The sequence below is a fragment of the Lissotriton helveticus genome, chromosome 5_1, assembly GCF_964261635.1.
Source record: "Lissotriton helveticus chromosome 5_1, aLisHel1.1, whole genome shotgun sequence".
Lineage (NCBI taxonomy): Eukaryota > Metazoa > Chordata > Amphibia > Caudata > Salamandridae > Lissotriton > Lissotriton helveticus.
In genome coordinates, this window is record NC_136065.1 from 1,077,955,755 (window position 1) to 1,077,979,445 (window position 23,691).

At 44.0% G+C, this 23,691-nt stretch overlaps 1 protein-coding gene across 1 annotated transcript in view; it reads right to left on the reverse strand.

Moving 5' to 3' along the window:
* Nucleotides 1–293: 293 nt before the first annotated feature.
* SFXN3 (sideroflexin 3) overlaps nucleotides 294–23,691 on the reverse strand; it is a 245,707-nt gene continuing 222,309 nt past the window's right edge. The window contains exon 12 of the mRNA XM_078643640.1: nucleotides 294–4,124. Coding sequence (XP_078499766.1) covers nucleotides 4,028–4,124 — 97 coding nt within the window. The 3' untranslated portion in view covers nucleotides 294–4,027. The remainder of the gene's footprint in view (nucleotides 4,125–23,691) is intronic.

Here is a 23,691-nt window from a genome sequence, read left to right on the forward strand (position 1 = left end):
AATCTTTAATTAAAAAAATTAGCTACATGTTAATTAAGTTGGTCTTTCACGATCTGTACAATCTGTATAGTTTATATATAAATACATATGGATATATAGGTGTTGATTTTTCTGCTACAAATTTGTGAAGCAATGAGTTTGAAAATAATATAGTACACACAGCCAGTGTAACTGGTAAACTGTACAGGACAGTTCTTGACAAAAACCCACCCTAAGCGACCAGCAATTCCACTGTTGTTGAAGAACTGGATTCATACATTTGAACAAAACTTTGATGTCAACAGAAGTCGGTGTTTGAGGACTGGAGTTTTTTTTATTGAAATCAGATTGAACTTTGGTTCATGAATGTACATTGCGTATCGATAAGTGGGGGAGGACTTGAGTGCAACATTTTAGTGCAGTACAACAATAAGTTATCATCATCATCTATAAACTACAATAACCTTCATAATACAAAGACAACTGAAACTTTCTTGGTGCACGTTTCTTAAAAACAAATAGTGAAATTCATATGTTTTCTAATTCAACCAATTTCAGGTAATAGTATACTATCCCTGATTTCTTTCAAATGTTGTTTTACAGATTGTGGACCTCATCCTTACACAATTGTTTTCTTCATTAAATAATTAAGCATTCAAGTATCGGGCGATTGTTGCAAAATTGGAAGACAGGACTAAAAATGTGAAGCAAACAAACCTGCAACTTATTTTCTATTCCTCTAAATTACAAAACAAGTAGTCAATTACTGGCTAGTTTAATCTGCTCTAAATTAGCATGGAACGAGGCCACTGGGTCTACTCCCAGTACATAGCACTTAACTGTTCTGAGAGATGTGGTAGCTATAGCACAACCTGTACTCAAAAAGCATAAACTTAGTTTTCTTTTTTTTTTTTAGCAAAAAAGATGCAGTAAGCTCTACACTGTCTAGTTCGCTGTGCTTGCTCGCCATAAGTAAAATGCAAGGTTGTATGTTTCTTGAAACGGAGGTGGCATCACAAAAAAATTGTTGAGTGCATGAGAATATTTGTTTTTTACACCCAAAAGTAATTTATAACATGTTACATGGCTATGAAATTTTCTTAAATGATTACTTCAAAAGCATGTTACCATGTATGTTTAACTGGGTAGACAAACTCTTTTTTTGCCTTATTTGTCCAACCCATGTGATTGTCTATAAGTTGTTATACATACTTTGAAGTGTTATATTTTCAAATATTTGTACATTAATTTCTTAATGTAAGATCGTAGATGGAGTGCAATAAACTTCCTGAGTTTAGCTATAACATGTTCATGTTATACTGGAGTGTTGCCAATGTCTCTAATTGGGTTCTTTACAAAACATTCAGTTTTGAAGGAAACAGTACGGAGTGAGAAATGACAATAAAACTGTGATCTACATGTTTGGGACATCTTTCACAGAAATATTGCAAACATTTAGTTAGTGTCCTGCTCAAAGGCAAAAATTTGTACACATGCAATTATTTTCTGCACAATAATACCGTACTGTTGTTCCCAAAGTACGACTTAAAGCTATCAAGTGCCATTCAGAACACTTTCCTAATACAGTAGAACTAATATGCGCTATATTAGATCATAAATGTGGTATATATTCTAACTTAATTGTTTTAACAGGTACATTGACAAAAATATGTATAAATATTAAGACAATAATACTGAAAAGACAGCTAAGCAGAAAGAAAGTAATAAAAACAAATGTATGAAAGAAACCAGTACCCGAAAGGAGATGATGGTGAAGAACGAATTATGGTGTGCATACCTAATTAATGATAACGGAAAAATGGTAAAGTCATGATGAAAAGAAAGAAGGAAATGTAGTTTGAAAAGAAGAGTAGTAAAGGAGTGTGTGAGCGAGTAAGTAGAGCAATAAGTGAAAACATATTACCAGAAAAGAAAGAATGACAAAAACAATGGTAGATCGAGATGTTCTGTTCCTAGCATCTCAACTATTATCTAATGTGAATGCTAAACTATTGGGGCCTACTAACATATCTATGTGAGACTTGTTTTAATCTGAAGCCATCTTAAATGTAGATAATCATATAATGCATAAACATGTTCAAATGAAATGTCTGACGAGAGGATCCAGTTCATGTTGCATAGGTACAAAGAGAAACTCCAGTGAACCCAGAGAACTATGCGGTAATGCCTTGTGTGAGCTTGAAGATAAAACATAATGTTAGCCTGTTTAAGAAGAACGTATTCTAAGGAGTGGGGAAACCTTTTGTAAGAGTTTGTGGACAAACTGATCTAATTCAAATTAGTTTACATTATCCATGAAACTGCTTCTGCACTAAGATATCTCTGCTCTCATGAGACAGATTCTTTATTATCCATCCCAAACCTACAAGCCGCAACGAGCTGGCTTTGAAGATCTCGACATAAGTAGAGGCCCTTCATTGACATAGTCAATTATGGGAACTTGATAGCGATTTAAGAATGGTCAAAGTTCATAGCTTGACCGCTCTTTGAAGAGACACTGCTCCAATGCTTGTAGATTTATGAAGAAATACGTTTATATACATGTATTTATTATTTTGAATACCCTTTAACAGCATGAGAATAAAAAATGTATAATATAGGAACACATTATTCTTTAAGATCTGTATGTTCAAATGTCATGCATTTGAAATGGTGAGGTAATTTTGTTGTATATTCAGAGAGCAAGTTTAACAGGGTTAAGGGGAAGTGGAGGCTTTCAAGCTCTGTAAATGTCTTTCAAAACTACTGCCATTAAATAGAAAATGTACTTTCAAATGTAGGACTATTAAATAATTTGTCTCAGCTTATATTGGGCAATGGTGTGCCAATTAAAGGGAGGCATGCTAATAGTTCTAATTATGTAGGTACTTGAACAGTAGTAACTAGGCTGAAGTCACAATCTAATTTCTTGTGCAGGCAACTGATAAGCAATTCAGAGATATTCAGAGTCTGATTTTATTGTTTAGCCGACAGAGGACTGCGTCACAAACGCAACAGAGTGCTCTGTTTACCTGATTACTTTATGGACAAGTGATCCCTAAGCTTCCTCCAACAGAACAATCAAGAGAGCAGGGGCAGTTGGAGAAAGGGCATTACACCACCCATCTCTGTTTAGGGTGGACCGTGATGTCCTTTTTTCTGTCCCTCAGCACCAGCCAAAACCTTGCAGAGAGGGACAGAATAATAAATAATGACTCATAAGCCCTGGGAAAAAACTCCCAGCGTGTAAGGGATATTAGCTTTTTGTTTTTCAGAATCAAAAACACTAGGAATGTTTGGTGAGCCAATGTTCCCCAAACTTTTTGCATCTTGAAAGGAACTGTGACTGCGTGTCCTTCAATGGTCAAAAATTACCTCTGGACCAGCTGTCATCTCTAAATTTAGCAGATGGTAGCCCGTCAGAGTGGGTGTGGTTCTAATGAGCTCCCCCATCCTGATAAAAGTGTTCTCTATCAGCCAAATCCTAAATAAGGCTGCTGAGATCAATACATATTGTTGAACAATCCTAGTGTACCAGTATTTATTTTCAAGTAGATTTTTGCAGTATTAGATTTAAATCTTAAATTCTTCATTTTAAGGGGAACGCTATAATGTTAATGCATATTTTCCTCAATACATTTTTACACCCTTCCTTTCTAAAACATTTGGGAATAGGTGAATTCCTTGCTTTTCTCCTAAGAACTTCACCTAAACAGAACTATATTCTATACTATGCACACAAATCCATAACATAAGGAAACACCGACTTCATGGCAGGAGCCAAAGAAAGCGCATCTAATTCACAGAACTGAGATACTAGAGAAATAAAGCAACAGGGTCCAGCAACGTCAAGCTGGAATGGTTAAGAAAAATGGAGTGTAGACAGCACCAACTCGCTGGCACAGTAAAATACATGTCACCAAAATCCTGAAAACGTTATGGCAGCTCAGAATAGACATATATACCACCAAAGAAGCATTCCCTAGACCCGGACTTAGCCATTTGCATCTTTTGAGGTAACAGGTGTTACGACATCACCCACTTTACTTCAGAGTCCTTTGTTAAAGTACACAATTTCAGTGCTAGGGCTTTTTTCTTGAATTAGGGCTTGGATCTCTGGCTCCAGTCGACTGACTCGCATAGAACTGTAAAGGATACAAAAATACAACAAAATTATAAATTAACTCCTTTCAAAACGTGTCAGATTCTTTCTGCCCAGAAAAGGCACCAAATGCAAGGGTAAGGGTAAGAGTACTTCGAAGTGAAAGAAATATGCAGGAGTCACTCCCTAAAGAAGATTTGGAGACAGTCTACCCTGACCCCTTCTTCATAAGAGTTAATAGTGCACCTCAGAGTAATGACATCAACAGGCACATGCGTCTTGATTAATCAACAAGTAATAATTTATTAAATGTCAGAGAGGTTTGATAAAGTGTAGCTTCCTCAGATTTACATCCAGAGCCTGGAGATGGGCAAAATTTGGAGAAAGGTCAGGGTTCACTGTGGTCGGAGTCTGAGCAGGTCTTTATCGCATCATTGGTACATTTTAGGAACAAATGTTGCATTTTGCCTCACAATTAAAAACATTTTTTTTAAAGTCTTTTTAAATGTAGGAGTTTGATGATAATGAAGTTTAAATGCAATACAAGGGAGGAACTATCTCACTACAAATGGAACCTGTGGCATACAATGTAACACAAACCCTGCAGTAGCAGCATTGACCCGCAGTTTGATCACACTCACATGGAGCATGGGACCTATTTGTCACAAAACTATCCAGCAATGTATTGGCCCACTGAGCTTTCCAACTCAGATTGCAGTCTTAGACTTGAAGGACACAATCAGTTCTCTGCAGTAGATGCATGTTTGTAGTATGATGACTGGGATTAGAAACTGTGACTTGAAGGCTACAAAATACTCTGCAGCCTGTATGTTCACCCACTGAACTTTTTCACAAAGACTGGAAACAGCAGTCTGCAGATAAACATAGTACTCTGCAATATGTACATTATTGTCTAGATAACTCACTTATGTTTTAAACCACAACGTAAAAAGCACGGTATAGTTACTTTTTTATGCATTATTCCTTTTTCTTTTGTGTTTACTCGACTTCTCGACCGGGCTTCAAGATCTGGCTCTTTTTATCTACTGTGTCTCCAATTCAGTTCTTTTTATTTTTGCTGATGTATTTCTCTTTTAACTATTTTCTTTTCAGTCTATAATTTTTCTCTTGCCTAGATGTTCCTCCATTCAGCAGGTAATATGTCCTTTGATGCAACACCCTTGGAACATTTTCTGCTGTCTTATTTTCGTGTTGATTTTCCTCTTCTGTCTCACTTTTATATCTCTCTTTTCTAGTCTGCTTTGGCACGTTTAGTTTCTTCCAATCTCTATTCTTACATTTGTAAAGGTCCCACTGTGTTTGTTCTGTCCACTTTTGCCATAATTTCCATTCCTTAAGTCTCTTGTCAGACCCTTGTGTACGACTGGATGACATTGTTGTCTATCTCACTTCCCTCCTCCGGATCTGATGGCTTACCTCCCTATTTTTGATGTTGTCAAGTTAAGTAGTATTTTGGTCTCAGAGTGTTTTGAATGACTGATATATTCTTCCACTGTTGACATGAGACCTTTCATTGCAGTCTACGTGAGGGACTATTTTGTCTGTGTCTCTATTTCCCACCTAACCCCTGCCCCTCTATCTTTGAGCTCCATCCCTTATTTGTAAAAACCTCTTTCCTACTTCAGCCCCTGCCATCTCCCTCTTGCCCACCCATCCACCTTTTAGTTTTCCACCACCCACTGTTCTATGGGGGGCAGCCTTCTTAAATGAGTTGTTTGACCAGTTCAACAGGACAGCCCACACGTGTACATGTACAAGGATGCACGGCAGGCATCTTTAAATGGCTTCATTTTATTTTTAAAAATCCCATTCAAAGATAGATGCTATAGCTGTGCATGCATCCACATCAGCAATCATTAAACATGATTTGTACAAATAAACTGCATTTAAAATGGTCACCGTGAATGCACCTACATCCACGGTGGCCATGATTGAATGGGATTAATAAAAATAAAATGAAATGTTTTCAAAGATGGCCACTGTGGATGAAAATTCTTTTTATAAATCTCATTCTAAGATTCTGCCATGGATAGGCATACATTTATCTCAGTCATCTAAAATACACCTAAAAACAATGAAAAAGACAATTTATTTCATGACTGAGACTGAATGTCTTGGCACTTCTTGTTTCTCCCTGCCTCCTTGTGTGCATGGGTATAGATGAAGTGACAAACTAAGCAAAATGATATTCAGACAGGAGCTGGTTTTCAGCCCAAAAGATCTCTTTAGAGATTGCATAGGACTTCAGACAAACATGAAAAGCCAAGTAGAAGGAAGATTTAAGGACATTGGGTCGTCAATCCAGAAATTCATGCTAGAAGTCTACCTAGTGGAGAATGCCCCCATGCTGTACACCTCAGAAGTTTATAAAACACGACACTTTAAACAAACATTGACAAAGCTGATAGGTTGTATCTTTGAAAGGCATTAGCTTAGCTTTTGGCTTTGCAAATGCTTGTCGCCATGGACAGACTGCATCTGTTAAAAAATATCCAAAAGATGTCTCAAGCATAATGAAGCATACAAGTGCATCTGTCATGAGGCAGTGGGCATTAGGGGCCGCACACATGCATAATAACAGGGTGGCCACTTTTTTATTTTAATGTACTGTTCCAAGATGTCCAAAATGTGGTTACTAAAAGGAGTGGCACAGTAGCAAACTGAAGCTGCCAGGCCCAGAAAAAAAAAATACTGTACAGGGATGGCTTGGGGACAACAGAGGAGTGTGTGGTGAGGGTGTGGGGTTCAACAGAACACTGCCTTTGAGGGGCGTTGAGCCGAGAGGGGTAGATATGCAATGCAGGAGCCGGTGATGGAATTGGGGGGATTCTTGGAAAAAACAAGTTGGCCTGGGGAAGGATGGGGGAAGTAACATGGCGAAGCAGTGGAGGGTGGGTCAGAGATGTGAAGGTGAAGCAGCACAAAGAGGAGAGGAGACAAAACCAAGAAAAGACATGCACTCCCAAGGAGTGCACAAATCAAAAGAAAAATTGCGCTGCCTGATTTGGAGCCATTGAAGGATACAACACATCCAATCAAAAGGATGGCAAAGAAGTTGTCCTCCAGGGTATACACAAACACAGGAAGAGGAGCGAAAGACTTTGTAAAAGAAGCACATGCGTTTCACAAGAAAGGCAAACAATGGAAAGCAAGGTGCTAACTTAAGTCCACTCTGAGTATTGGTATGTAAACAATAGTCCTTGATAACAAACAACTAAAAGCAGTCTATAGGCAAGAGCTAGAAATGATATCCAGATTATGAACTACGATTCAACCTACCTATTTCCGACTGTTCGGCACAATCAGAACAAGTCTCCACAGCAAGTGCATCTTGATTGTACTGAGCAAGTGAGTCGAAGCAGCTTAAAGAGTCACACCGAGTACCATTTGTGAGGTCGTTGTTACCCTATGGTTCCCACACAACTGAATCACTGCATCTCTTACTCATGACCTCCACCCTATAGCCTCACACCCAATCCCAGTCTGGTCTCTTGTTGATTGATCAGCACGGAAATCTTGAAGGCAGGGTAAGTACAAAGGTTAACAAGCACTGACAAAGTCAATAGGTTTGGAGTTGGTATACTATCTACACCCGCACACACATACACACAGAGAGAGACACTTACTTGCGTCTACTCTAACGAACAAACTTAACCACAACCATGCACACCAAGCACCACAGACACATGGAGCAGGCCCAAAGGCCAAATGAAATAAAACTCTATGTGCAGGTGCTCTTGCAGATAGATGCCACAGGGACAGAAATGGAGTGAATTAGTGAGCAAAGTATGAATACATTGTATTTGCAGGTTTACATATCTACAACAACAAAAAGTTAACAGAATTTTGTGTAGATGGTGATGTGAATTTTACTTCTTCGAATTTTGCTGCCTACATTAGGACTTTACAAGTATCCCTAATTGATATGTTGCTAGTTATTGTGTTGCAATAGCACAGAGGATAGAAGAAACTTAATGAATGCGTACAAATACTATGTTTAATTTGGCAAGAGAAAATTGAGTATTGTCAAGATGAGTGCCCAAATATCTCAAACTTATTGTATTAAAAAAATAGAGAAGATGGGGATCCAATTTTGAAATATGGAGCAGGGATTACCAGATGGGATGATGGCCAAAAATATGAAACAAATGATGAAAAATTGGAACTCGTACTAAATGTGAGCTGTAGTTAATTACATCACAATTTATGAATGAGGAGAATGCCACATTAAGTTATAAACAGATCAACAAAGTACCAGTTGGGTAACGTTACCAAAGGTAAGTAACTTATTCTTCTAATAGATACCTCTAAACACAAATTCCTCACCTTGTGAAGGTACCAAAGCAGGACCTCCCAAGGTGGTGAGTCAGTGGAGTGACATAGACCAAAAAAGAGCTGCAGGATGAAGGGGCGAAATGCCTATGCCTACGAACGTGACTATGAAGACAATAGTGACTCATGAATGTGTGCACTAAAGCCCACGTAGGAGTCTGATGGATCACCAGGACAGATATTTTGTGTGCCAACACAGTTGTGACAGGAGGAATGAGCCCTCAGACCTTCTGGAGGCTGCTTTTGGCCAAAGCAGAGCATAACTTAATGCAGAGGACTACCCATCATGACAAAGTCCTTTGTTGCACAGCCTTACGCTTATTTACCCCAGAGCTGATCGTCCACTTGGTGGTCTTTAATATGATATGAAGTAGAATGTCCTGTCAATGGAGGTTTTCCTCCTTTTACAAGGGGTGAGGTTGGGCAAAGAACAATGGAAGGGTCTATCGCAATGTGATCCACTTCTACACTCCCTTGCCTTTCTTGGCCCCAGAGAAAACCACAAAGAATTGATCTCCACCCAATATTCCTTGGTACGATTGATGTAAAAGTTCAGTGCTCTTTTGGGGCCCCAACAATGGAGACTTTCTGCCTCTTTCAAGGGGTGCGGTGAAGCAAAATGTCAAAATAGCAATGGATTGTCTGACATGAAAGGGATTTGCAACCTTTGGCAGGAATGCTATTCTGGTCTGTAACACCAATTTGTCCAGAAAAAAGGTGGTGCAGGACAGTTAGAGTCCGGAGATACAACGGACAGTTGAGCATTACCTCAAACTTGGCACAATCAATTAATCAATCAATCAAAGAATTTATAAAGCACACGGCTACTCGGAGAGTGGCCTGGCACTGGGCAGACTAGATGCCGGCCGGAACAAGGGCCATGCTACTGATAGGCAGATTGGAAGAACCAGGTTTTAAGATTGCTTCTGAAACAGTGTTCATCCTTCTCAGTTCGAAAATCCAAGAGAAGAGCATTTCAAGCCCTGGCAGCAAGCCATCTCTTCCTCCTAAATCGTAGCACCACTGCCTGCACAGCGCCAGCGGAGCTGAGAGATCTGGCCGGATGATACAGAGTGAGCCTATTGGGCGGATATATAGGGCCGACCCAATAACATGCTCTGTGAGCCAATGTGAGACATTTTAACCAGATCCTCTCATTAATAGGCAGCCAGTGCAGCTGCGTACAATGTTGGCACACAACAGGAATGTGAATATCTACAGGTTTGTAGTTTAGAAACGACTAGAGGACATCCATGCAGTGATCAATCTCAATCTCAAGTCTAAGGAGAGTTACAAATGTTACCAACATTTTTAAACAGAAGGTATAATCTATCCTTTTAATGTATGAAGGCTGGTATATCACACTAGTCTAAAGTATGGCTATGTAATTGGGCCAATATACTCCTATGCCAGAGGTTGGCTATGCATAACACTGAGGAAGGAGATTTGGAAATTCACGTCCCTTCAATTCGATTAGGCCTCTTGAAAGACAGCAGTCACTGAATGCAACGAATAATGAGTGCTTGCATCACAGTACATTTAGCTGACTGACTACCTTCATGCCAGTCTCTGATCCAGCTGGACCTCAAAGTTCAGTTAGATTCCCATTACAGAATCTTGGATAGCTGATTAACTGGGACATAATATACTAATATTTTGGGCTCTTGAGATTATCCTGATGGAAGCTTCTCTGCGGAGATATAAAATAGTCAATTTGATACCTTTCTGTGTAAATCCGTGCTTGTTATCAGGCTGCTACCAGGCCCAACCCAACATGCACTTCTGCCTCCTCTTCACTTTAACATTTTACAGGGGGTACAGTCAACTTCTCTTAGAGGATGTGTGCACCTTAATGCTAGACAGAATGAAGTAATCATTTCAGTGGCTTCAAAATATAATGTATATAAATAAATGTTAGTAACATTTTAGCCACTTCCCATTAGCATTGCATAAACAAGGGGCTTTGCTGCCACTAGTATGGCGCCAAAGTGATATTGCATGTGGCTTATTAACAACTGTCAAATTATTCATCAAGTTTGGCCACAGTGCAGACAATCTTTGAACCGACCTCTTCAGAAGTGGTCTGAAAAGGAACATAGATGACGGATAGAATAGCTCAGAAAAGCAAGCACTGGAAATGCAATAGGTCTCGGATTTATTTGAGTTTGAGCTAATGGCATTAGTAAATGGAAATGTGTTATGGAGTGTATGCATGTGGTGTGTAGTGGAATTATGTGGGTTGGATTTGAATTGTAGCAATAGTGTCATGCTGCACTTTACACCCTGCACACTGGGCCCTGGACACCCACACACTGCTCACCCTGCATGCTCACACACTGCTCACCCAGCACACTAACATACTGCTCACCCTACACACCCACACACTGGAACACTCACACACTGCTGGCCCTGGACACCCACACACTGTTCACCCTACACACTCACACACTGCTGGCCCTGGACACCCACACACTGCTCACCCTGCTTACACACACTACTCACCCAGCACACTCACACACTGCTCACCCTACACACCCACCTACTGCTCACCCTGCATACTCGCATTGCTCACCCAGCACACTAACATACTGCTCACCCTACACACCCACACACTGCTCACCCTGCACACTGACACACTGCTCACCCTGCACACTCACACACTGCTCACCCTGCACACTCACACACTGCTCACCCTACACACTCACACACTGCTGGCCCTGGACACCCACACACTGCTCACCCTGCATATACACACTGCTCACTCTACACACACACACACACTGCTCACCCTGCACACTCACACTGCTCACCCTGCACACTCACACAACGTTCACCCTGAACACTCACACACTGCTCACCCTGCACACTCACACACTGCTCACTCTACACACACACACACACACTGCTCACCCTGCACACTCACACACTGCTCACCCGGCACACTCACACACTGCTTACCCTACACACTCACACACTGCCTGCCCAGCAGCAGAAATAGAAAGAACCCAGCGTGAGTCTTCGGAGGACCGGTCACCGTTGTGAGAGCACGGCGACCACTCACACACTGCTGGCCCTGGACACCGACACACTGCTCACCCTGCATACTCACACACTGCTCACCCAGCACACTAACATACTGCTCACCCTACACACCCACACACTGCTCACCCTGCACACTCACACACCCATCACACTGACATCCACCTTGACCACAGGTTCTTACACACCACCACCAAAGGATCTCAAACTATGATGACACCTCCCCCACCACTCCCGTTTTTGGGTCAGTTATCAAACGTGCCTAAATGAGCACACAGGGGCAGCGCTGCATGCCGGTGCGTGCTGCCAACAGACACTCAGGTGCACCAGATTCAATCTGAAATGAACACACAACTGTGGGGCGTATTAAACTCAGACTCACCTCGATCAGAATGCCCGGTCCACATACTGACAAAAGTATGACCCAAGCAAACTAGTGTGGGATAATGCCTTTCAAAGGTGTACCTCGCTCTTTCACTGGCATGTTGGTCATTTAGAGGGGTGTCCGTTTGCTTAACATGAGACCGACCACACACGACTAGTATTCCCATTCTTTAGGATCAGAGGTGTACCGAGCATAAAAATGGCTCTTTCTCGGCCCTTTAAATGAGTGCCTGATAGAAGTATGTATCTTTCCCAGCCCCAGCGCCCTTTCAGATGTGTCGGCCTATAGTGACATTTCCAGATTATTTCTGGAGGTTGGGAAAGGAACAGTTCGCGTTGGAAGCCGAGTTTCGAACACCGGTCACTGTGCTATTTCTGGACACTGGGACAGTCTGGAAGTTTCGCCGCCCTCGTCACTCAGCCAACATGGTGTTTCCATTAGGAGGCTTCTGCGAGGGCACAGCGCTCGGCTTGTCTTTTATGAAGATGAATTAAAGGGGGTGTGATTTGTTCTCCATGCCTGCTTCTCCTGGTTCCAGCTGACTCGGAAGCCAAAGTGGCTGTTGGCATGGGCCCTTCCTGGCGGAGTGCCCTTCGCCATACATCACTCACAGTGAGGGACAGCTTCATTAAAGACGGGTTGTACAACGCTGTGATTGTGGCTCTGCGCGCAGCAGCAGCGCTGTCGGGCTGCCCAGGGCCAGAGAGTAGGTGTTGCTGCTGCAGTGTGAGAAGCGCTCCTTTTGCACAGAGTTCCCCTGCTGTCCTTGTCGGTGCCCCCAGAGTTCCGCTGATGTCCCTGCCTTTGCCCCTAGAGTCCCCCTGTTATCCCTGTCTGTGTCCACAGCGTTCCCCTGTTGTCTCTCTATGCCCGCAGATTTCCCCTGTTGTCACTGTCTGTGTCCCCATAGTTTCCCTGTTGTCCCTGCCTTTGCCCCTAGAGTCCCCCTGTTGTCACTGTCTGTGCCCCAGAGTTCCCCTGTAGTCCCTGCCTTTGCCTCCAGAGGTACCCTATTGTCCTTGCCTGTGCCCCCCTGAGTTACCCTGTTGTCCCTGTCTGTGCCCCCATAGTTCCCCTGTTGTCCCTGCCTGTGCCCCCAGAGTTTCCCTGTTCTCCGTCTGTGCCTCTAGAGTTCCCCTGTTGTCCCTGTCTTTGCCCCCTCGGGTCCCTCTTTGAAGTGCAGAGCAGGCCGTGATCTGCCAAAACACTTTTCATTTGAGTGTAAAGGAGGCCGAACCCGCCAGCCGTCGGGGGAGGCCTCAGCAGGAGCTCTGCGCCACCCCCCGGAGGCGTCTGACCAGACGGAAAGAACGCCCTTACCCCCCCCCCACACACACACACACCCCTCCTCTCAGGGAGGAACAGCGCCGGGCCAGCGACAGCCTCGGCAGTGTGCACCGGCCTGGAAGGAGGGAGAAAGATGTTTACGTCTTCGCTGGTAATGGGTGGGTGGAATGATGGATCGATCCCTGCTTTACAGAGATGGGTGACGGGTCCGGAGTCGTCTCAGGAGACGAATGTGTGAAGAGACGGGGTAACGCCGGAGACCGCGTGCCGTCTGGAGTTAGGCGGCAACCACGGCAAAGGGGCACGCAGATGGCATTTATGTAAACAGGGGGGAAAAAGAACCCAAACGTGCTGCACTGAAAACAATCACTTTTGCGATCGCTATTACCAAAAAAAACGCGAGTGGTGCGCGCGCGTGCCACTGCGAGCATATGTCTTCAATTATCGCGGCCGTGAAGATATATGGCCTTCTGGTGCACGTAACAGACACCAATAGGCCATGGGCGGAGCTACGCGACCGCCCATGGCCTATTGCATGTTCTGTTTTAAAAACACACGCACGCTAAGGCCAATGAAAATGGACCTAGGAAATAACACGCACGAGCTGCGCAGAATTTCTAGGTCCATTTTCTAAACCCCGGCAAAAGGACTCTCGCTGTGCGACACTGCATGTGCAGTGTACGCTAGGCCCGAGCCCTGAAAATGCCTTTTTTGACTCCTTTAGATTTGAATATTTGCTTTAGACTATCACGTATTTTCCAGGGAAAGAATGCACTGATGATGACGATGTTGAGGATAATAATAAAACAACAACAAAACAATAACTATGATCATTGCTATTTGCAGATGCTGTTTTTGTTTCTTAATAGCAGCCCGATACCAACTTACATAATACTCAATTTTTAGATATTGGAAAAATGAAAATCTGAGTTGGTTCCAAATGCCAATTCAGCAGTGAGTATTTCATTCAATGAGTTACCCTAATGGCTTGATTCTAACTGTTCAAGCTCATACCAAGCTTAGTACCAGGTACTAGCTATATGGTCTCCTATATCAGCTCCAAATTCTACTTTCTGTTTCTACTCCACAGTAAGGGGTGAAGGCATTTTTTCCACACCTCTACACGATAGATATGAAATGTTTGTGCTGGTGTGAAGGTGGATTTCTAGAGTCCTTGTGTGATCAGAGGATCCGAGGTAAGTATGTTCCTCACTCAGGGCTCGAAGGGATCACTGGAGTGCTAGAAGTGTTGTATACCTTTAGGAAACACGTTGATAAACTGCAACTACAGACTTTAAATTGGAGCTTTGTCGGCCTGGTTTAAAGCATATGTTTAATGCCGGTTTCATTTTACATTTTTGTTTTTGGTAAGGCTGCTGCTCCATCCCGTAGAATCAGTAATTCATTGGTAGGAAAAAAAATAAAAACAACACGGTTGTCAGGCATATTGATAAAAACATGCGTTGGACTTTTGCTCTTGCACTGAATTATTCAGTAGTGTGTTATGCAGATAATGTGGTTTACATCTTAAATGTGTAGGCATTAATATGTTCAGGCTTGGAATGATAAAACATTGTCTCTGATGTGTGCCTTTAGTCATAAGTTAAGTGTCATGAAAAGCAGGATGCAGGGTGGACTCTCTTTCAGAGAACTAAGGGGGTTATTTAGAGTCTAGTGGACAGTCTGCTTGCCAAGGCGGAGGGACACCCTCCATACTGAGAATTCCCCACTGCCTGGCAGAGATCTCTGCCCCTTCAGTGCATCTGTCAGCGCAGCACATGCATTGAGGGCAGTGCCGTTTGCTGAGTGGGACATGTATTTTTTAGTCCCAGCATGGCATACTTTTTTGTTTTACTGAAACAAACTCCCAAAGCAGGAGCTTATTCCTATAAAACAAATTAAAAAAAACAATCAAGGGCCCTGGTATACAGGCAGTTTTCAGCTGAGCATTATGGCCGTTGCATGTTTTCCATGCCTGGGACTGCCATGCAGAGAGGTCCCTGGCTGGGAAATCCAGTGACTGTCACTCCAATTGCCCCCCTCTTAAGAGGGGAGGTCAACTGTGACCTGGTGGCCAAGGGCAAGGGTGTCTATGTGTAGAGCCACTTAAGGGTCCTTCGGAAGGAAGCCTGTAGTTTTCCCACTTCTAAATGGGACATGCAGACCTTAGGTAGCTGGCAGGTCCCCTGCTTTTTTAGGGCTCGCCCCTTTCCTATTCCGCAGGAATAGGAAAAGAGCCCTAATGCAGTCAAACCAAACTTCAGGGCAAGGGCTCTCCTCCAGAGGATTTTGGACAGTTCACGCGAATCACAATCACGTAACCTGCTCTCATGCACGAGCCTTCCCCCTGGCAGCAGCATTTCTTCAGGGCCGCCAGGCCACTTCAAAGGGTTCCGCTGCCCCGCCCCCTGCTTCACGGCCATCTGTTCCCCAGCACCTCCCCTCTCTCTCCCCTAATTATTCACTGCATGGCCCTCCCACCTTCAGCCTCTTCCTCTGCAGTGCACTCTCTCCCCCTCCCTCCTCCTCACCCCAACATTTGTCTCTCACACCACAGGCTGCATTCCGGCAATGAAAAAATCTAGCTCGGTAGCCATCTGATAATTAAAAGTTAAACTGGGAAAGAACAACGCATGTCTCGTGTCACGAGATAAGCCCCTTATGCACAACAGTATTATATGCCTTCCAGCGCCACCAGAGGACAATTCTGGACAATATCCCGTTACCTTCCTAGACTCTGGCCGCCGGTGATTAACGCTTCCGTTTCCTGTCGCGGTATCCTTCAAACCTGGACAGATGAGTGTAGCAGGCGCTAAGTAAACTACCTGGACAAGTTTACCGCTTTTTGAAATGCCGGATTGCGTTTCTTGGCAAACATTAGTTTAAAAAATATTTTGCCGATGTTAGGTTCCAGTTAATGTGCACCGTCACCCCTCCCCCCATGGACTGTCTCCGCGTGCACTCTGGTGGCATCTTCTGCTGCCAAGTGTTGTCAACTGTTTGTTTGTGCTCCCTTTATTTCCCAAAAAATGCTGGGAGCTGCTGCTTTGAAATGGCCCTGTTTGGTGCTTGTCTCTTCTTACCATGCTCAAGGGTCACTCACCTAGCCCTGTGGCCCCCCTTTCGAGTTGCATGAGCCTTCTTGAGCTCTTGACTAAGTTCTAATGGTTCACAACGTGCTGGGTTGTAAATGTTCCAAAATCCTTTCACTTTTATTCGCTGCTTGTCGAAGACAAGCCTGGTACCAAGGGGTCCCTGTTCCCCACTGTAGCTGCCTGCCACCCTCTTTGCACGTATTTCTTGATACTTGAGGAGCGCCAGTTACCAGCGCAGTGCACATTCACTGATTCTGGCTGACGCTTATTGCTCAATATCTGCAGCATTAAACAAACTGGAGGGCTTGTCCCCTCTTTCGCAAGTGTGCCTGCCATTTTAACCCTTGCTTTTTCTTCCCCGGGGCCTGGCCTTTGCTCCGTCTCCTTGTGCTCCAAGGCCGGAGCTCAGCGACTCTCGCAATTCAACAAAACAGAAGGGCTTGTCATCTCCTCTGCAGGCCCTCTCTGCCTGTTACGTTTCATCTTTGCTTTTGTCCCCCAGGACCCGGCCTCAGCTCCGTCTCCACATGCTCCAAGGGTGAGTCTCAGTAACACTTTGAGCCACCGCTCATGCTTGCTCCACACTGGTCTTCTCTCATTGTAGCTGGAGCTGTTGGGCTGGTTCGTCTCCCGATCCCGGTGTCTAGGTGGTGCGGTGATCTCTGTTCACGCTGCTGTGGTGGTGATCCTGCTTCCAGTGGTGGTGCTTTTTCTGGGGCTCGCGGCACCACCCAGATTATCTCAGGTCCTGGTGCTATGGTGGAGACTTTTCCAAAAGCGTCACCCTTTTCCTTAATAAATGACGGTAGAATCGAATCGCAGCTGCTATATCAATCGTGTCAACTCCTTAAGCCTACAGTGGCACAGACCTTGTTTGAAGGTACTCGGGAAACACAAGACATTAATAACAATGAAGGTACACACACTCTGTGAGCAAAAGCACTACTAGTAATCCATTGCAGCGTTGCTGGGCTATGTGCAAAGTATGTTGTTTTGTTTTTAGTCTCAAAATATATTGTGTAAACTGAAATATTAATAACTTGTTGTTGGCATACAGCACTTGCTCCTGTAGATTTTCTTATTACTAGTTCTACAAAAAAGAATGATATATTTATTCCAAGGTCCTTATCTAATACATTCAGGAATCACTTCAGAAGGATGAAAGGGTGAGTCAGTCCTACGGTGTTCCAGTTTGTGAGTCGCAAACTGTACGTACAAAGCAGGCGCTAAATAAACTATCTGGACAAGTTTACCGCTTTCTGAAACGCCGGATTGCGTTTCTTGGCAAACATTAGTTTAAAAAATATTGTGCCGATGTTCGGTTCCAGTTAATGTGCACTGTCTCGCTACCTGTGAAGTCAAGGCGCTCGCATCCACCGGCTTCTCTGTTTAATTATATAAGAAGTGGGAGCCGTCGGATTTTCCTGGACATTAAACATTTTTTATAGCATCTCTTATTTCCTACCCCAGCTAAGGCGCTACCTGACACTTCACCCCGTGCCTCTGTAAAACCCTGCACGAGGAATTCTGTGCAAAACGTTCTTGCGCGCAGTAGTGTTTCCGCCACATGCCTGTGAAAGTGGCTGCGAAAAACAGATACTGAATCAGACGGAAAGTCTGAGGGAAAAAAAAATCCCCAAACATTGCATGATAGTCTCTAAGCAGTTCCATCTGTCAAGCAGACATTTTAGGCTAATAGCCTGTGGCCATCTCTCTCTGCAGTCCACTACCTGCCTTTGTCCTATTAAATCTCTTCGTTCCTCTACCAAAAAAAGCCATCAGTGCACACTTTCGCCAGGCACACAACACCAACCGTCAGTGCACGCTTTCACCAGGCATACACCCCACCAGCCATCAGTGCACGATTCCAACAGGCACACACACATCACCAGCCATCAGTGCACGTTTCCACCAGGCACACACACATCACCAGCCATCAGTGCACGTTTCCACCAGGCACACACACCACTAGCCATTAGTGCATGCTTCCTCTAGACACACACACCACCAGCCATCATCACCAGTCAGTGCATGCTTCCATCATGCACACACACTACTAGCTGTCTGTGCACGCTTCCATCAGACACACACCACCAGCCGTCAGTGCACACTTTCTTCAGGCAGACACACACACCGCCAGCTGACAGTGCACGTTTTAACAGGCATACACAACACCAGCTATATTTACATGCTTCCACCAGGCACACACACCACTGTTTGTCAGTGCATCCACAAACATCAGGCATCAGACATCCACAAATGTCAAGCATCCACAAGCGTCAGACATCCACAAGCGTCAGACATCCACAAGCGCCAGACATCCACAAGCGTCAGACATCCACAAGCGTCAAACATCCACAAGCGTCAAACATCCACAAGCGTCAGGCATGCACAAGCGTCAGGCATGCACAAGCTTCAAGCATTCACAAGCATCAGACATCCACAAGCGTCAGACATCCACAAGCATCAGACATCCACAAGCGTCAGACATCCACAAGCGTCAGACATCCACAAGCTTCAGACATCCACAAGCGTCAGTCATCAGACATCGACAAACGTCAGGCATCCATAAGCATCAGACATCCACAAACATCAGTCATCAGACATCCACAAACGTCAGGCATCCACAAGCATCAGACATCCAAAGGCATCAGGCATCCTCAAGCGTCAGGCATCCACAAGCATCAGGCATGCACAAGCGTCAGACATCCACAAGCGTCAGACATCCACAAGCGTCAGACATCCACAAGCGTCAAGCATTCACAAGCATCAGACATCCACAAGCGTCAGACATCCACAAGCGTCAGACATCCACAAGCGTCAGACATCCACAAGCGTCAAGCGTCAGACATCCACAAAGCGTCAGACATCCACAAGCGTCAGACATCCACAAGCAACAGACATCCGCAAGCAACAGACATCCACAAGCAACAGACATCCACAAGCAACAGACATCCGCAAGCAACAGACATCCACAAGCAACAGACATCCACAAGCAACAGACATCCACAAGCAACAGACATCCACAAGCAACAGACATCCACAAGCAACGGACTTCCACAAGCAACAGACATCCACATGCAACAGACATCCACAAGCATCAGGCATCCAAAAGCGTCAGGCATCCAGAAGCATCAGACATCCACAAACATCAGAGATCCAGAAGCATCAGACATCCAGAAGCATCAGACATCCACAAGCATCAGACATCCACAAGCATCAGACATACACAAGCGTCAGGCATCCACAAGCGTCAGGCATCCAAAAGCATCAGACATCCACAAGCATCAGACATCCACAAGCATCAGACATCCACAAGCATCAGACATCCAAAAGCATCAAGCATCCACAAACATCAGACACCCAGAAGCATCAGACATCCAGAAGCATCAGACATTCAGAAGCATCAGACATCCAGAAGCATCAGGCATCCACAAGCATCAGGCATCCACAAGCATCAGGCATCCACAAGCATCACGCATCAGACATCTCAAGCATCAGGCATCCACAAGCATCAGGCATCCACAAGCATCAGGCATCCACAAGCATCACCCATCAGACATCCACAAGCGCCGGTCATCAAAAAAGGGTCTGGCATGCACAAGCATCAGGCATTCACAAGCATCAGGCATGCACAAGCATCAGGCATTCACAAGCATCAGGCATTCACAAGCTTCAGGCATTCACAAGCTTCAGGCATCCAAAAGCATCAAGCATCCACAAGCATCAAACATCCACCAGCAACAGACATCCACAAGCAACAGACATCCACAAGCAACAGACATCCACAAGCAACAGACATCCACAAGCATCAGACATCCACAAGCATCAGACATCCACAAGCATCAGGCATCCACAAGCATCAGGCATCCACAAGCATCAGGCATCCACAAGCGTCAGCCATCCACAAGCGTCAGCCATCCACAAGCATCAGCCATCCACAAGCGTCAGCCATCCACAAGCGTCAGCCATCCACAAGCGTCAGCCATCCACAGGCGTCAGACATCCACAAGCGTCAGACATCGACAAACATCAGGCATCAGACATCCACAAGCGTCAGCCATCCACAAGCATCAGACATAACAGCTCTTCTGCCGGGCCTTCCTTCCCTGTCCATTCTTGTCTCCGAGCCCACAGCAGAAGGTGTGTTTTATTTATTTTACTGTCCATTTCAAACTGACTTTGTTGGTCAAAAAAGAATGAACGTCTAACTCGCCCTGACTGGAATCAGACCCCAGATACTTCTTGTTGCACGCAGAAATATGTGGTGTAGTTAACTTGCTGAGGTGCTTTCACTTCATGGCTGGAACGGAAAAAAACTGTAAGGAGGCAGTCAAAACAATGAGCACACTGGTAGTCCGGCTTCTCAGCACTCACTGTGCCCGCCCGCTCAGAAAGCACAAAACTGTCAGATAAGACGCTTTGCCTATGTGCAGGAACTAAGATCTGAACTCAGGTTTTGTGCCTTTGGAGCCAGAGGCCACATGTCCGCCTTCTTTTGTTTGGTTACAGTGATTAACATCTGCGAATTCATTTATATTAGTAGCATAACACAGGTGCTCGAGGGGACGCATTGAAACGTTGAATCAAAATTAAAATTGCACACAGTAAATTCCTCGAATACGGGATGTTTACTGTCGCTATTTATCTATCTATCTATCTATCTATCTCCCTCACTCTATCTATCTATCTCCCTCACTCTATCTATCCATCTATCGCCCTCACTCTATCTATCGCCCTCACTCTCTCTATCGCCCTCACTCTATCTATCTTTCGCCTTCACTCTATCTATCTATCGACCTCACTCTATCTATCTGTCTATCTATCGCCCTCACTCTATCCATCTGTCTATCTATCGATCGCCCTCACTCTATCTGTCTATCTATCGCCCTCACTCTATCTATCTGTCTATCTATCTATCGCCCTAACTCTATCTATCTATCGCCCTCACTCTATCGTCCTCACTCTATCTATCGCACTCATTCTATCTATCTATCGCCCTCCCTCTATCTATCTATCGCACTCACTCTGTCAATCTATCGCATCACCACAGCATCACTCAGCCCCACCACAGCATCACCACTCAGGGGCACCACAACATCACTATGCGCTACCACAGCATCACTGAACGCCACAGTATCACTCAGCGCCACCACAGCATCAATCTGTGCAACCATTCAACAACAACTGGTTCAAATATGTCCTCTCAATGTTTCAAGCTTTATTACAAATGTCACAAAAAGATGTTAATATTTCACTTCTGTTCTTGGATTTTCGTCACAATAAAATACACTGAACATAATCTTTACAAAAGTTATTTACAAAAGTTTAAGCTATTGCCATTATAAATAATAAGAACTTATTTAGTATTAATTATTTTAAAAAATGTAAAGCCATTGTTATTTGTAATATCAATACATCTAAGTCACGTAAATATAACACATATTGTCACATTTGCAAAAGTTCAAACTATTGGCATTGTAAATGACAAAGCTATTAATTTCGCTATTTTCAAAACCAACACATAAATAAAAAATGTGAAATTTACAATACCAATAGCTCAAACTTTCCTAATGCGAGACCTATTGCATTGCAAATGCTTGTTTTCGTAGCTCCCCGACGTCAGACTATCTTTAAATCAGGCCCTAAGTCTTCTCTTAATTCCATATAGTTTTCACCTCTGACCCAGGAAATCTACACTTTGTGAGGTGAGCCTTCTAGGCCTTTTACTCTTCATGTTCTATTGTGGCAAAGCTGTGAATTGCCGTGGTTAAACTTCATACCCCACTTCTCGATTTCTAGATAGATATGAATATAATACATAGTAGGTGGGAAATAATGTATCATTATTTGGTGCACATTCCATAAGGCTGCAGCCTCTAGGGCTGCACTGCTGGAAGTTATAATGGGGAAAAATATGTCACACGAATTACCTATAGCTTATAGATGTCCCTGATGTTATAACAAATACTTTGCTTTTTATCTTTAATTGTTCTTTTTAGCATTGCCCAAAAAACTTCGAAATCCTACATGGTGTCTGGAGAAATGGTGGTTGCCCAAGAGTGTAAGCTTAAAAAGAGTAATACTTTCAGAAGAAAGAACAATACACTCTGGTTTCTCACAGGTGTTAGCCTCTTCTGTCAGTTAACCCTTAGATACAATGAGAGGAAGAGCTTGCTGCGGATGTTGGCTTGGAGAGGACCGTCTCCCCAGACCAACTCCACCCAATGCCAATTCCGTAGGACTTTTTACCTCAGTCTGTGAGGTCTTGGAAATCGGACTGCACGGGCAGGCTCTCAGCCCTAAGACGGCTGCCAGCCGCTGATCCTTTCTTGTTAATGATGTACCAGACGGAGGACAGTGTATGGCACTGCCCCTTAGGCAGCCTAGGTAAGAAAGGCTCATCCTAGCCCAGCATGCTTGGACAGAAGCAGGTGTCCTACTATCATATGGGGTTAATTCACGCATCTAACAGAACATGGAACAGCCTGCTCAGCGTGTAACCTGCTCTATACTATTATAATTCCAACCAATCCTGTCCTGTTTCTGCCCTCTATCCACCATATGATTATACAGCACAGAGTTACTGCAACAGGAGATGCTCTGGACAGCAATAGGTAGTCATGTAATGCTCAGAAGAGGAATCCTAGTGGGCAAGTATGAGTTCTAACAAGCAGGATTACATGGAAAGCTTTGGGGCATTTTTTTAAATAGTAAACCTTGCTGTAATTCTATATATCTCTTCAGAATGGAAGCAGTGTCTGAATCCATCTTTAGATGTCGCTGCTCACTAAGGCTCAAACTTAACATGTCTTCCTGTAATGCACTCGTATCTAAAACCCAGCTATTTCTGGAATAAATTGCTTGTGCCCATTCCCAAGGTAGATAGTGACAACCAGAGCCAGAGCAGGGAAGCAGGATAGTCTATATTAGCTAAGGCTGAACTGATCACATCCAATGAAAAGAAATGTTAGTAAAACAAATATTAAAAGTAGGGGCCAAATGATTAAAACGAGAGGAGTATAATTAAAAACAACATCTCACTTATCAGCCAAAACACAAAAAACCAAATGAAATACAGGAAAATTAAAAAAAAGTGTCAAAAACGCCAATGGGCCAACACAACATGTAAAAATAATGGTAAACTGCCCTAATCACGGAGCCTAAAAAAAGCATGGCTAAAGATCACAAGCAGAACCACGCATGCCTAACCCACACATATGACTTTACCACGCATATGCGTGGTTTAGACGTCAGTTGTACCTAGCACTCTAGACTCGGAGTAAATAGGCGGGGTGGGAGGTGTTGCACACTTGGAGGGGCTACCGTCCCAGACGAGGAACGGCTTGATGAGTGTGTTTTCTGGGAGTGTTAGGGTCGGGGACGTTTGTAGGGGTTTAGGGCTCAGGGCGAGTGGTCACAGTACTTTATAGCGCAGGGAGGCCAGTTTT